This window comes from Leuresthes tenuis, unplaced genomic scaffold (assembly GCF_036924035.1).
Source record: "Leuresthes tenuis unplaced genomic scaffold, fLeuTen1.0.hap1 SCAF_4, whole genome shotgun sequence".
Lineage (NCBI taxonomy): Eukaryota > Metazoa > Chordata > Actinopteri > Atheriniformes > Atherinopsidae > Leuresthes > Leuresthes tenuis.
The window spans coordinates 3,293,881-3,309,791 of NW_027325358.1; the positions used below are offsets into that span (position 1 = coordinate 3,293,881).

The 15,911-nt window shown below is 42.9% G+C and overlaps 1 protein-coding gene across 2 annotated transcripts; it reads right to left on the reverse strand.

Annotated features, from left to right (window-relative positions):
- Nucleotides 1–4,657: 4,657 nt before the first annotated feature.
- LOC140305306 (keratin, type I cytoskeletal 19-like) lies at nt 4,658–7,780 on the reverse strand. 2 transcript variants are annotated; one of them, XM_072384109.1, is made up of 8 exons: nt 7,330–7,780; nt 6,803–6,885; nt 6,350–6,506; nt 5,824–5,988; nt 5,600–5,725; nt 5,148–5,368; nt 4,887–4,918; nt 4,658–4,798 (listed from the first exon to the last, which is right to left on the reverse strand). In XM_072384109.1, the coding sequence occupies exons 1-8, from the start codon at nt 7,714–7,716 to the stop codon at nt 4,692–4,694; spliced, it is 1,278 nt and encodes a 425-aa protein (XP_072240210.1). In that variant the 5' UTR covers nt 7,717–7,780; the 3' UTR covers nt 4,658–4,691. The 2 variants fall into 2 exon arrangements, with proteins under 2 accessions (XP_072240210.1, XP_072240211.1); XM_072384110.1 differs by lacking the exon at nt 4,887–4,918 and having other exon boundaries at nt 4,658–4,839.
- Nucleotides 7,781–15,911: the final 8,131 nt, after the last annotated feature.

Here is a 15,911-nt window from a genome sequence, read left to right on the forward strand (position 1 = left end):
ATAATAAACCAGTTTTATAAAACCTATGTGGAGACACGACTGGGTTTTGGTTGCAGAACCATGGACAGCTCCTCCTCTGAGTCCCGTTCAGTTTGACACAATTGGCGCCTTTCAGCAGAATCCGTAGTTCATACAAACATATTTTCATTTTCTATCATATTATCTGGCACACGCTACCTTGAGTTTCTGGTTGTAACGTTAAATGAACCTGCGCTCGTTATGTTTGGTGCATCTTATGTTGAAGACGGCTGTGTTGCCTGTATTCCATGAGTAAAATTAGCCTCCTTGCTTGTTGACTAAAGGAAACAAGTCTGCTTTTTATTCCAGCTCCACGGTTTAATGTTTCTTCAGATAAACCGCACAAATTGTTTTAAAGTGTGGAGTCCCCGGAGATTTCACGGAGCTGTTTCTCCAGCTGTCAGCTGATCTCAGAGAGGCAAAAGCTCTCTGCTCGATCAAACTTCCTCAGTGAGAGTTACTCCAGGCCAGCCCGCCCTCCTTCCTCACTGCTTTGCATTCAGATCCAGACTCCCAGGCTATACCGAACTGGAGCTGGCACCGGTTTCTCCCGATGACGTAATGCCGTGTGAGTGGCTGCGTCCATCCAGCAGATGGCATTAACCCCGTTTGCTGCTGGTGCTGCCGCCCAACCTTCGACAAGTGACGTCACCGAAGAGGTGACTGTACCACGGTGACGTCAGCTTCCCGTGGTGCAGGATTTTGTCATCACTTCGGTCGTGACTAGGGACCACCAGCCCTGAGTGGCAGAGTCGTGCCACCAGCAGAGAACATCTTCCTGAATTAATTTGAGTCCGCAGGACAGAAAGAGACTGCGGAGGGATCAGTTCTGTTGGCTCTATCCTGCATTTAATAATAACAACAGGGTCATGGGCACAAGTGTGGATTCATAAACATAATTCATAGTAAAGGAGTAAACTCCTCACTGTGAAACTGGAGCCAAGAAGATTTTAACCAGTGTGTGGACAAGAATAAGAGTATAAGAGTGTCGATCCAGCCCTCATTTCTTCACTTTTTCCTTCCAAGCAGCCAGACTTTCTTATAATTTCTTAAAGTGGTCCTGATCAATAGTTCTCCAGCTTTCTGAAGGTCTTTCAAAGTTTTTCTTTGGACATTGGCTAATTTTTCACTCATTTTCAGTCCAGTCCTGACCATTTTCAGAGGAATGTGTTTTATTGATGGTTTATTAAGCCACTTAACTCTGACCTATGACTCATTCAAGCTGAAAAAAGGCTCCTAACTCAAGGGATGAACCAGTGTTTTGTCGACACATAACAGAAAGCTCGTCTAAAAGGGTTCAGGCTGTGTTGAAGAATAAAGGAGCTCATAACAAATATTGAAGCTCCTTTGAACCATACAAACTCTTTGTCTCATTTACTGTATTTTTATTTATGTTTGTACAGGTTTCAATGCATTGCTACACATTTGTCCCGTTTCTTGTTAATGTTTAAAGAAATAAGAGGTGGTTAAACACTTTGTATTCCTCGTTGTTTGAGAAATATAAATAAAAAGAGGCAGATTAAACTTTCTTTTAAAAAAAAAAGCACGTGAAAATGAGGAATGATGGAAATAAATCAAGGGGTCGTTCATATTGTTTCATACGTTTATGAGGCCTTCAAGGAAAATCCATTTTATTATCATACACATATTTTCTTTTCTATTGTTCAGTAGATTAATTGATTTTCTTCCCAGAGGGGTTTTAAATGTTCCCATTCAGTTATTAACACCCATGGATGGATCGTTATGAATATACTGACATCTATTGGACATATGAAAACACTGCAAGTGCAGGGAAAATATTTACCAAGTCTGGCTCACGTGAGGTTTGAGGTCCGTTACGAACTGGCGACCCGTCCAGAGTGAACCCCGCCTCTCGTCCAATGACAGCTGGGACAGGCTCCAGCCCCCCTGTGTGTGGAAAATGGATGGATGGATTAGGTTTGAGGTCATTTCAACAAGGAATGGGAAAGCTGAACAGAGACTACATTGGAAATTAGATAAATATAGCGTCACAACAGCAAAAACAAACTACAAAATTGACTCAACAAAGAAATATCTCACAAAACTTTGTCAACATTCGCCAAGTTTTCAGTGAGATTGGACCTTTCACATCTTTGGGTGGGAACGGCCCTCAAAATGGTGAAAAAGCTTAACTTACTTACTGTCTAATAACTATGAAACGTGGGAAATCTCTAAATGTTCTGTTATGTTTTATCAAGTGTCAACATCTATACTTGAGGACAGGGTCAATGGATCATGGTGTCATGAGAATATGTGCTTTGCATTCAAGTTTCCTTTCTTCTTCTTTTCTTTTCAACAAACAGGTTTACAGGTTTCAATTCAGGACCCAAAGCAGGTTGGAGAATGGTTTTAAAACAGGTAAGTAGGCAGGGGAGCACGGCTACCAAGAATCCAGCTTCTCAGGGGTCAACGAGACACTCGACAAAGTAATCCAGGGAAGAGCAGGCGAAGCGTTGTAATTACCACAGGTCGCTGGCTTGTGATCCAGAGTTCCATGGGCTTGAAATTTCCCCCAGATTTGTCTTAGTTTAAGGATTTTTTCGGTTGTAGACGGTAAAAGTTGTTACGACAATATAAATTTGGGTCCAGATGATTGTGAATCAACTGTGGATCATTGGTAAAATAGGTAAAATGTTAAAGTGGAACTCTGGTATTTTGTGGCTACTTGCAGCTATAGGAGAGCTAACGGAGGGATTTCTACACAGGCACTCTACTGGGACCACTTCATCCACACGCCCCCCTGCAGCACAGCTCATTCACTCCGGTAAGAACGTCCATCTTACTCAAAGTCGTCGTTCATGTTGTCAAAATCTGATAAATATCCTGCCATGTTGCACAAAACTATCAGCAGCAAACTGTGTGTGAAGTTAGCCGACTGTCACAGAGCACGGAGTGAATAAACTGTGCTGCAGGGGGGCGTGTGGATGAAGTGGTCCCAGTAGAGTGCCTGTGTAGAAATCCCTCCGTTAGCTCTCCTATAGCTGCAAGTAGCCACATAACAGCAGCTATGAGCTAACAGAGCTATAGCACACGTTCATTCATTCATTCTTCTTAAAGTATTGGTGAAATAAAGACAGATAATGCCTTATTTAGAGGCTGCATCCTCTAAGCCCCGTTCACTCCGTTATATGGATCTCCAGTTATCTAAATATCTTCAGAAGGACGCCGACTTTCACCAAACTGTTCTCGGTGAGTAGATGAACATATTTTATGCCAGGGATAAGGTTTAGGTTTTAAAATACTGGAGTTCCCCTTTAAATTATGTCACTTCAAGGTCCCATGGCATGCTTTTTCTACTATGATTTCCAGCTTATCTGCAGTGTAGAATTACGTGTTTAATCTTAATTGTCTTCCTAAGAAGAGGTATTAGGTGTTTGAATGCATGTTGAAAACGTAGCGTGTTTCCAAAAGTTTGCTCTTGTTTGTGTCGTTGTAGCGTCCAGCTTGAATTCAACCAATCAAAAAAAAAGGCCTCTCTGAAAGCTCCTCCTCATTCTGATCAAATTATAAAGTGATGACGTGTTCAGAGCTAATTTAGCACTGCTGCACACGTTAAAGACGTGTTTGCAGGAAGAATGGAACAAAATAACAGCTGGAACTCTGCATCACCTGGTTTCCTCAGAGTCAGAACATCTTTAAGTGTTGGGAGAAGGAAACATTACAAAGTGGTGAAAGCTTTATTTTGCCAGGTTTATAAAGAGTGTGTTGCAGGACTGAAATGTAAAGTGGAGGAATATCAAGAAAGGATCCATATTGGCTGTATCTTATTATTATGGATTTTATTACTTCTTTGTTATTGCATTTTTTATACCATCCCGACTTCTTATTTAGCAGGAATGTTATTTTAATTTAGATCCTATAACACTATCTGATAAGTTCTCAGACAGGCCAGTCTTTTATAATGGAAAAAGGAAGTTAACATCAGAGTCTTTTACTCATAACTTCAAATGGTAGCGGTATTATTTTGAATACTTCTATTCACTAACACTTAAAAAAGTGTGGAGTAAAAGCAGAAAAGCAGGAACATTTTCTCTCAACTCATTTTCTTCTTTTTTTATATGAATGTGGATCGCTTTAAGAGAGACTATTTTTCCAGTTTTAGCTTCTCTTCTCTGGCTCCCAGTGATAAAGTTTTCAAATTTCTATGTAGACACAAAGAAAACAGGAGGAAATCAGAAGAATAAAGAGTCTTAAAAAGTAGTTCAACACAGATAGTAGATACAACATTTTATTTTAATGTGATTTGGACAATTTTGTATAATTGTCACAAGAAAGCACCTCAAACATTACCTTTGACACCTTTAACATTGTCAATATATATGAAAAATCCTAATAAAATATTACCTTTCACACTTAAAATGTCCGCCCCACAGAAATAAACCACCTTTTATCACAGGTTCTTTTCTTTAATAAGTTTCACAGTGACACCTAGTGTTCACATGCGGTACTGTAGCATATCTTTTTGTGAGTGATGTGAGAAAATATTCTTTTTTCATCTGTTTTTCGTTTTCAGGAGCATTTTGTTTATCTTTTTCTTACGGCAAATTCAGGCAAACATTCAGGAGATGAATAATAACTCCGTCAGGACACTTTGAACAGACATCAGAAAATAAGGAGCTTTTTAAAGCTTTTGCTTGATTCTTTGGCTCAGACTACTGGCTGATGATCTCCGTGTCCACATCTTCTGTGCGGGACACCACTTTTCCATCAATGAGCTCCTCAATCACCACCTTCGTCCTCTGGGTGATGACTGGTTTACCTGCAGTGGAGAAAGGAGCGGAATTAAATTCTGTTGGTTTCCTACGAACATGTGAGGAGAATAAAACACAACAGGGAGGCAAACTTACGCTCTTCTTTCACCTCTACGACCTGGACTTTCCTAGAAGATGGACAAAAGTCAGTTTTTGGTATTTCGACCACACAAAACAGACGATGTTCAACATTTTGTTACTTTTTATTGTAAGCTAACTAGCTTTAGCTTCAGACTGCGGACTAAACATGAGAGCAGAATCATTCCTCTCATCCAAGCAATAAAGCCTAAATCTAAAAACTGAATAGTAAAACTGAATCTTTAATTATCTCCAGATGCTTCCTAATGGCTCCCTTACTGTATGGCCTCTCCATCCAGCAGTCGCCTGTACTCTGCGATCTCCATCTCCAGCCTGGTTTTGATGTCCAGCAGCATCTGATAGTCGCTGGACTGCCGCTCGATGTCTGTCCTCATCAGGCTGAGCTCGTTCTCCAGGTTGTCCACCATTTGCTGGAGCTGCCTCATGTGCAGAGTGTAGCGGGACTCGGTGTCCCCCAGCTGACTCTCCAAAGCGGATTTCTACACAACACAAGAGGAGGTGTGAGCTCTAACTGCTTGTTTTCAGACTGCTCCATAAGTCGTCCCAGAAAACAGCTGGAAAACCTGACTTCTGTCTATGGTTAAGTTAACCTAATCAGCCCTGAGGCATGGTTTAATCAGGTCTTAATGGGTTAAACATGATGTAAATGTAAATGCTAATCAACAGATCTATAGCTTTAGTGAGTATGGATGTGTATGAGAGGCCTTTACCAGGCTAAGTTGGGACTGCAGGTCAATCTGAAGGGACTGCAGGGTCCTCTTAAGGTCATTGATTTCACTTCGGGAGGTCTGGAGAGTCTCAGTGCTGGATGCCACGTCCTTGCCCAGGTCGTCAAACTGAAAGATTTCAAAGTGGACACAAGAATGACTTGATTTCAAAGGCCCATCTTTCCTAACACGACGAGGCGGACCGTGTGCTCTCTCGCTCTTCTTACCTTGACCTTGTACCAGGCTTCCATCTCACGGCGGTTCTTCTCAGTGATGCCCTCATACTGAGTTCTGATCTCCTCCATGATCCTGGACAGGTCCTCCTGGGGCTTGGCGTCCACCTCCACGTTCACAGAGCTGGATGTGACATGGCTCCGCAGGGCTGCAAGCTCCTACAAGCAAGGCAACGGATCAAGATGAGGAAAGCTAAGAAAGAAGCAGGTTCCTAAAACACAATGTATCGTTCAGGAGGTTAAAACTACATTTCTAAGCTGAAAACACCCTCTAATTCAGTGCAGGACAGTGAGGGAACAGTCATTTGACGTATTTATGTCTTCTGTGTTGAAGGGCGATTATCCTGAGACATGCTGATCTTATCTGATCCATTGTTTCTTGGCAGGACACCATAATTACATGTCATCGCAGGTATTTTCTAAAGCTTCATGAGAAGCAAAACGTTTTCTGGAAATTAACTTTCAACGGATCAGGAGTCTTTGTGATCGGTTAGATCTCTGACGTGATAAAATCGCCCACCTCTTCGTGGTTCTTCTTCAGGAAGACCAGCTCCTCCTTCAGGCCCTCCACCTGCATCTCCAGGTCCGACCGACTTATGGTCAGTTCATCCAGAACCTTGCGCAGCCCGGCAATGTCTGCCTCCACCGACATGCGCATCGCCTGCTCGTTCTCGAACCTGCGTGGTGAGAGACCGGCATGTTTATGTTGCTGCTCAACTGGTGTGAAGACAAACAGCATCACAAACCCAGCAGAGCTTCACCAAAACCAGTAACACCAGTTCTACCACCCTGCTGTCCGTTGCAGCCCTGTGACAACATGTCCACACACAGTGTTTTGACCCAGCTGAGTAACTATGTAGAGTAATTACCAAATGAGGTCAATTCTCCCAAGTGCAAGACTCTCATTATGATTAATGTAATTAAGTTTTCACTCAGCAAGGATGATGAATTTTGACATAACCTTTCCACTCACTTCATTCTGAAGTCCTCTCCGGCCAGTTTGGCGTTATCAATCTGCAGCATCAGCCTCGAGTTATCCTGCGAGGCAGCGCTGATCTGGAAGAACAGCAGAGACACTGTCAGACACTTCTTCCGTGTTAAAGATGCATTACCAAGAATGACGACTGGCAGGGTTTAATTGTTTAGTAGATTCGCTTTCTTAATGCTTCACATTGTTGGCATTCAATGGAACATTCAGTCACACATGTGCTCTTTAAACATTACTAGACAGGGTGTGGAGTGAAGGTAAAGTGCTTTTTATATGCTTCATCCCGAGGGCACACATTGTGTGATGCAGCTGGAAGGCTTTAATGAGTCATCAGTTTGAAAACATTATACTCTTTTTAATGTAATCCGTTTGGTGTCATCTCCAGCCATCTTATTCCATTGTGTCATCTTCATATTTGTTGTCTTGTTTTAGACTAATTTTGACAATAATGAATATTAAAACAAGTAAAAAGACATAAAAAATAAATTAAAAAGGTTCATAAAGACTCTTACCTTATTGCGCAGACCGTCGATGATCACCTGATACTTGCTGTAGTCTCTCGCTGTGGTGGGGGTCTGCTTATCGTACCACTGGCGGATCTGGAGCTCCAGCTGCGTGTTGGCAGACTCCAAAGAGCGCACCTTCTCCAGGTAAGTCGCCAGGCGGTCGTTCAGGTTCTGCATCGTCGCCTTCTCGTTGGTAGACACCGAAAAGTTGTCGCCACCCGTGAGCGCCTGTGACAGATCGAAGCCCGAGCCGAGGCCGTTGGAGGCGTACGACACCTGTACGTTTCTGCCACCTGCCCCGCCATAGACGCTCGGAGCGCGGCGGCTGCTGGTGAATGTGGACGCTGAGGAGAGCGACATGGAGGATAATCCAGAGCGGCGCGTGTAGGACATGGTGGCTTCTGATGTGTTCTGATCTGTTCGCAGGAGTTTCTCTGGAGCTGGTGCTGAGGCTGCCGGGAGGATGGACTTTATAAAGGGCTGACCGGACGTGGGAGCGGCCAACAGGTAGATGCTGCTTTAATATCACAGGTGTGGCAACATAACGCGGGGTGGGTCTGCTTTGTCACATGTAACGGCTGTCAGGGCGGGTTGAAAGTCATTGTTCGCTCATGTAATTAAGATTTCTTGATAAATTTAATCTCAAGAGGGAACAGTGGATCTCTTCATACAGAGACTGTGACTTTTTTACGTAAAGTAAGTATTTCACAAACCAGATTATCAAACTAAAATAATGCTTTATTCAAAGTAAATATTAGCGATAACAAAAAATACATGAAATACATTTAGTTAATTGAAATTAAACGAAGTAGTTTAGAAAATGAAAAATAAAACTCGCACATTTCTTCATATATTTCTTCATATCTTCCTCCGGTTTTCTCAGGAAAACCGGAGGCGGGTGCGGTGCTTTGTTGGAACACGTCGTAAATTAAATGTAGATACAGCATGTAAGGCAAAAGCATTTTTTCTCCATCACAGCCTGAACCCTCTGAGACGAGCTTTCTGTCATTTCTTTAAGTAGTTTTCAGGAATAATTCTCCATAAAACAGTCCAACAATCAAGTGAAGATAAAGCTGTGACAGATTCTCTAGTTTCAGATGATAATCCTGCTGTCTGACACACACTGACACATATTCTCTTTACTATGTAAATAAATGGGATGCTTTTTGTCTTTGTTTTAAATTAGACTTAATCTTCTTTCATCACTTATGGTGTTTAAGCTTATATTTAATCAGAAATACAGAAAAACTTTTCCAACATTCTGTGAAAAACATAATTTTTGCCTGATGATGATGTTACGAGAAAAATAACTTCCTGTTGAGATATTTGAGTCTGATCTGAATTTCGGTAAAATATTGATATGGAATAATGAAATTCTTCCCATCTTGGATACAGAAATCCTCACATGTCGGCTTCAACAGAGATTAGCTCCATAAAACTGGTGACATGATGTAATATGTAAAGCCCTGCGATGACCAGCTAAATGGACAAGTTTAGCTGGGGACAAATATTGTACATCCCACCCAAAGGAAGAGCTTCTGACTCGGAGAAATGGATTTTGTAAGTTGTAAATCAGCCAAATTTATGCTCAGATTCTTTTAAAAGTCTCTCACACTCACTTCAGCACTCGAGGAGAGCGAATGTGGAAAGCACTGCCTTTATTTTGACGTGCTTTGGACTCTGTGGAGACCTTCAGAAAGCAGCGAAAGACATTTTTATTGCAAGAAGCTTTAAGTTAGACTTATTTCTGTTTTAAGTACTTTACTGGAATTCATTTTTCTGTGCAAGGTGTGATTTAAACAAACTTTTACTGCCGGTATAGAGACCTCTGGGTTAGCACATCATCAGAATACAAAGGCATTTTATGAATTTTGTTCCCAACTGAGATAGAAATATGAATTAGTTTGAGTGCATCAGCTTCAGCTCTTCTCCTCACAGAATATTTCAATCCAGAAGTTGATCAAAAGCAAGACGTCTTCCTGTTCTGTGGCAGTTGGATGGTTGTGTTGGGATCCACAGTTACTGACTTTCTACAGAACTGATTATCACATTACGCTTCAAGAGTTTAGGAATCTTTTTCTTTACTGAAGATGCTCTTTAATAATTACGTTGGCAGCTGCAGTTGTTTACTGATAAACTGATTGTCAGCAGCTGCCAAATGCTTAGGATTGAAATACAATTCCCCTGAAGCTGAGGGGGCTGAGTTCTCTTAAAAGTCATGTTCAAACATGTTTTATTTACTGTTTTTCTGTGCAGTTATCCGTATAGGTTTAGGTAAAATGGTTAAATTAGAGGTGATTGACAGGCTTGATGGATGTGCGATAGCACCTTACCTTTAATTTAATGTTCTCTTTTTCTTTTATCATCTTGTGCTTTGTGAGTAATCTAACCTTTTTTTAAACTTGGCTTTGTAAGAACTAATAAATGTGCTGGCATGTCTGAGCTATGCAAGGCAAATGGGAAAATCAGGTAAGATCTTAGCTTCACATTTAAGATAAAATCAGATTTTTAACCCAGTTCTCTGGACTCCAGCTCATCTCAGATGGACAGAAAGACAGTGGACATGTGTTCTGTGGGCAGATGAGTCCACGTTTCAGCTGCTTCTGGGAAAAACTGATGAGAAAGAGCATCCAGGCTGTTCTCAGAGAAAGGTTTAAAGCCAGCGTCTGTGATGGTCTGGGGCTGCATCAGAGGCCATGCCATGGAGGGCTTCATCTGGGTGAAGGTACCACTGATGCACAGCTGGATGTTGGAGTTCTGCAGAGACAGATGCTGCCATCAAGGTGCCGTCTTTTCCCGGGAGGTCCGTGGTTATTTCAGCAGGACGATGCCAGACCTCATTCTGCAGGACTTCCAGCAGCTTCATACACACAGAGTGTGTGAGCTCGGCTGCCTGCCTGCAGTCCACATCTGTCTCCTGCTGCAGATGTTGGAGCATCATGAAGAGGAGAACCAGGCAACAACAACCAGGGACTGCTGAGCAGCTGGAATCTGGGATTCAGCAGGAATGGACTCAGATTCCTCTGAAAAACTGCAACAATCAGTGTCCTCAGTTCCCAAAACCATTAAAAAGAGTCATTAAAGGAAGCTGAAGGAACACGATGGGAAACATGAGTCTGGAACGACTTTTACTGTGTGTTGCTGCATCAAATTTGAAATTTGTTAATATTTTCTAAATACATTTATGTTGGTCAATAATAAGCTTTGGATCTGAGGCTTTACAGTTGCCTGGATAGACTCCAGCTCTTAAATTATCCTGAACATGATCAAGAGGATGTGAAAAATGGATGTATTTATGTATTTATATATTTTATATACATATATTATGTATATATGTTTTTGTTCAAACACTTTCCAACTGTGGAGATGGATTTGCTTAGTAATTATAATAATAATAATACATTTTATTTGTAGTGCCCTTTACAGGATCTCAAAGGGCTTCAGTTTAAAAACAATAAGTAAAAACAAGCTCAGTATAAAAGTAAAAAGAATTTGGCAGACATCTAAGAGGGGGAACATATGTTTTGCTACAAAATAAATGTCTTTAGGCCCCTTTTAAAAGAGTCAGTGGGTTATGGTGCCCTCAGGGTGTCGGGGGGGCAGCAGCACAGAAAGCTCTATCTCCCATGGTCCTGAGCTTGGTTCTGGGTGGGTGGAGGAAGTTTAAGAGAGTGGAGCGAGAGAAACGGGTTGTTTTTTTGTAGATTGAGGAGTTCTTTGAGGTAGGGGGGGCATTTTCATAGAGGCATTGGTGTGTGAGGAGGGAAACTTTGTACTCAATCCTGGTGGAGACAGGAAGCCAGTGGAGTAAGTGGAGGATGGGGGTGATGTGCTCATCAGGATCCCAGCTGCAGAGCTTTGGATCTGAAGGCTCTTACCAGGGATCCCGATGAGAAGTGCATCACAATAGTCCAGTCTGGAGGAGATAAAGGCATCACAGAGGGAGCGAATGGGACGGAGTTTGGAGATGTTTCGGAGGTGATAAAAGGAGGTCTTGCAGAGATGGTTTATGTGGGATTTAAAGGTGAGTTGGGGGTCCATTTTTACGCCAGGATTTGTGACTGATGATGAGAGAGGGATGTTGGAGCCAGAAAAGGTGATGCTGGTTATTGGTGATGATTTGGTTTGGTGAGGAGTGCCAACCAGGATGGCTTCGGTTTTAGAGCTATTGAGTTGGAGGAAGTTGTACCCCAAACATGCCTTTATCTCCTCCAGACAGGTGGTGAGTTTCGACAGGGAGGATGGCGATGATGAGGGTGGGGCTGCAGCAGTGGCATTGACATAGAGCTGTGTGTCGTTGGCGTAGCAGTGAAATGAAAGCCCATGATGGCTGATGACCTGAGTAAGGGGAGTGAGGTAGAGGATGAAGAGGATGGGACCAAGAACTGACCCCTGGGGAACACCACAGGTGACTGTGTGGGGGTTTGAAGTGTAGTGGCCGATGGAGATGTCCGGTTTGTAAGATATGAATGGAACCAGCTGAGGGCAGTGTCAGTGAGTCCAGTGGTGAGGTGGAGCCGGTTTAATAAGATGGCCGACAGTGTCAAATGCAGCAGATAGGTCCAGGAGAATGAGGAGGGAGGGGGAGCCGGTGTCTGATGACATCAGGAGGTCATTTGTGACTTTTACAAGAGCCGTCTCTGTGCTGTGGGCGGGGCGCAAACCAGACTGGAGTTTTTCATAGATGTTATTGAGGTTTAGATGGTTCTGAAGATGGCTAACCACTGATTTCTCAAGTACTTTAGATATGAAGGGGAGATTGGAGATGGGCCTGTAGTTTGAGAGGATCTCTGGGTCAAGGGTGTGTTTTTTTGAGAAGTGGTCTGATAATGGCTGTCTTCAAAATGGAGGGGATGTGGCCAGTTTGGAGAGAATGGTTTTTAATAGAGGTGATCAGGGGACTTAGGACAGTGATATGGGTTTTTACCAGGTGGTTGGGAGAGGATCCAGGGCGCAGGTGGTGGGTTTCATCTTCTTGATGATAATTTGTACCTCTTCTGAAGAGACCAGGGGAAAGGAGCTCAGGGGTTGGGGGAATGCAGATGTCGGGGGAACGGTTTGGGTGAGGGGACCAGAAAGAGAAGCGCGAATTAGTGCAATCTTGGCGGTGAAAAGGTCCATAAAAAGATTGCACTGTTCTGCTGTAGTGCCAGTAAATGGAGGGGGTTGTGGTTTGAGAAGATGGTTGATGGTGGAGAAAAGCTGTTTGGAATTTCCTGGGCTGTTTCTGATTGCATTGGAGTAAAACTGTGACCTTGCCTCCTTTAGGGACTTTGAAAAGTGTCGTTAATGCTCCCGGTAGATTTGTTTATGAACAATGAGGCCAGAGGTTTTGTAGCGCCACTCAAGGACCCGTCCTGCTGTCCTCATCCTCCAAATCCTATCTGTAAAGCGGCAGAAAGAGACTGCTCTGGATTTAGCAGGGGCATGGTGGTCCAGGAGGCTACTGAGGCGGCTGTTGTAATATTCCACTGCTTCGTAATTAATTCATTAATTCACTGCCAGTGCCTTCATCCCCATTATGTGTATTCATCCTCAACAGTTCCAGGAATCTGGTGAATCATGGCTGCGAATATTATGCAAGATCCCAGAAATCAAGTTAAGAAGCATTTAGGCCAACGGTTACTCTTACTTTAAAATTTAGTGTTTCCAATTTGGTCTAATTCAGCTGTAATGACACCGCTAACCTCATCAAACATAAGCATTTATCAGCTAAAGTTCAGTGTTTGAATTTTAAAACTAACCACGACAACAATGATTTTTCCCTCTCTTGTCAGTTTACTTATCAGCCCAGAGACAGGCTGTCTGCTGACCCCCTGACTGCCAGTTCCAACTATAATTACTCTGTGCTGACTTGACTTGTAGTATGTGCCCTTCCCTTATCTACACACTGACTGACAGCCAAGTGTGGCACACCCAGTGTAATAGTTTTGTGAGACACACGCAAAGGTTAACCCCGGAGGTGTTGCACGAAATCTAAACGGTGTTGTGAAATTGATAATAGTTTATCAGGAACACGATTGACTTTCATGGTTTTTTTGGGGGTTTTCCACTCATTTTGTGTCTTGAAACTTTTGTTTTCTGTTGATTCTCGAAAATGTAAACCGATATTTAAGAGCAAGTGCGACTTGGCACTAAGCAGCGATTCGTACAAACATTATTGGCGCATCATCATCTAATGATTTTCAAGCTGCGGTTCCCACGAATCGGGAGGAGCCACCCGGACTGGTTTATGTTCGCTTCAGTTACGTCTAAGAAGAATGCTCAAAGACGGTTTTCAGCTGCGAGAAATGTCTGTTCCCTTATTGATAAACTGAAATGTTTGGAATGATGTATAGCTGGTAGTCTCCCACAAAAGTGTTTGTCTTTGCTGGTATGATCAGCATCTGATCGCAAGGTGTGGAGGGTTTGTTTGGTGGCATTGAAACTTGCAGTAAGGCTGGTTCTGATACCATCTGAACCAAGAGGAGTTTGCACTTTAGATATGAAGGGGAGATTGGAGATGGGCCTGTAGTTTGAGAGGATCTCTGGGTCAAGGGTGTGTTTTTTTGAGAAGTGGTCTGATAATGGCTGTCTTCAAAATGGAGGGGACATGGCCAGTATGGAGAGGATGGTTTTTAATAGAGGTGATCAGGGGACTTAGGACAGTGATATGGGTTTTTACCCGGTGGTTCGGAGAGGATCCAGGGCGCAGGTGGTGGGTTTCATCTTCTTGATGATAATTTGTACCTCTTCTGAAGAGACCAGGGGAAAGGAGCTCAGGGGTTGGGGGAATGCAGATGTCGGGGGAACGGTTTGGGTGAGGGGACCAGAAAGAGAAGCGCGAATTAGTGCAATCTTGGCGGTGAAAAGGTCCATAAAAAGATTAGGCACAAAAGTGTTTGTCTTTGCTGGTATGATCAGCATCTGATCCCAAGGTGTGGAGGGTTTGTTTGGTGGCATTAAAACTTGCAGTAAGGCTGGTTCTGATACCATCTGAACCAAGAGGAGTTTGCAAAGTAACTGCAGCTCAGGAGCAGGAGATTAAAAGTCATTTTCAGGTGATGGTTATATGTGTGTCATGTTAAGTTAAGCCCACTGTTTATGTCAATTTTACACCCATATCTGTGTTTGGGGTCAACCATGACAACACCACAATGGTGTCTGCATCAATTTCCTCCTTAGAAAAGTAATGTCTTTCAATATGTGCAAACTGGCTTGTTGAAACAGGAAAGAGTTGTTCTATTTATTGAAATAAAACTGTGTGAATTTTATGCCAAAGCATAAAAACGATCCCACACCTTAAATGTTAACTGAATAGATGCGATGACAGCAATGCAATGCTGTCATCGCACAATGTTTTGACTGAACATTGTTTTGACTGGAGTATAAAAGCCCGTTCTGGTTTATCAAAAATGAACTGTAAATGTTCTGCTTATCAGAACATTATTGATCTTATTCGGGTTATTCAGGTTTCAGGGTGGCAGTTACGCAGCAATCATGAAATGAAACTTCAATATTCTCCCAACTTTAAGCTCCTTCTTAGTCATAAACTGCCTCTGAGCTGCAGGCAGGAAGCTCCAGCAGCTGGTACATAACCTTAAAAAGAAAGAAACACCAATCTTTCAAAGTAACTTTGATGAATCACAACAAACCACTGATCCCGTTTTTACAAGCTACACCTAAATCACAGGAAAAAGGATGCACTTGGCACATGTGCATCTCTCAGTTGACATGGCAGATGACTGTGGATTCAGGTTTTTCTGTATCCTCTGTGTTCAGGACACCTCCGGCCGGCAGATTTGAGTACAGGGCAAATATCCCATCAAGGCAGATACATGGAACGAAAGGAGAAGGCTCTTTTAAACGATACTTGGCTGTTCATTTGATGAATTTCTGGCTGTCATCGTGGCATTTGGACCAAACAGTTGCAGGGAAATGAAGGGTAACATACTTTACAGAAACCTCTCTTTGGTTTTAGATTGTTGAATGAATGGACGTAAAATCTCAGTGAACTTTTCTGCATTAATGCTGCCATCACAGAAGTGGAAATGAGCTTTGCCCCCTGATCCAACCCCATACCATCACAGAGCCTGGCTGCAGGGACTGGTTGCTGACAGCAGGCTGGATGCTGCTTTTGCTCTTTGCTCCATTTCTTCCAACAAAGACCTGGAATACTGATGGGTCTGACCACAGCACACGTTTCCACCGTGTGACGGTCCATCCCAGACGCCTCCGAGCCCAGAGAAGTGGACGCCGCCTCTGGACGAGGTTAACATCAGGCTTCTTTCCTGCACAGTAAAGCTTGTGAATGGAACTCTGTATTGTAGTGCTTGACAAAGGTTTCCACAGTAATCCCTTGTTCATGTGCTTCTATCAGCTGCTGATGAATGACGGTTCTTGATGCAGCGCCGTCTGAGGGGTCAGAGGTCACGGGGGTCCAGCTTAGGCTTACTCCCTTGTCCTTTACACTGAAACTCCTCCAGGTTCCATCCCAGATGCCTCCGAGCCCAGAGAAGTCAACATTACAGGAATGTGTTGCAGCTCTGAAATGAGGAAACTGATATATATTAACTAATCAAATTAAGCTGACGGGACTAAACAAAACA

Excerpts from the sequence above, each read along its gene's own strand:
- LOC140305306 (XM_072384110.1), bottom strand. The coding sequence starts at position 7,716 with ATGTCCTACACGCGCCGCTCTGGATTATCCTCCATGTCGCTCTCCTCA. Across the intron at positions 6,507-6,802 it reads GGAGAGGACTTCAGAATGAA|GTTCGAGAACGAGCAGGCGA; the intron begins GTGAGTGGAAAG and ends CTCACCACGCAG. Across the intron at positions 4,840-5,147 it reads CTGGATGGAGAGGCCATACA|GAAACCAACAGAATTTAATT; the intron begins GTAAGGGAGCCA and ends ACATGTTCGTAG.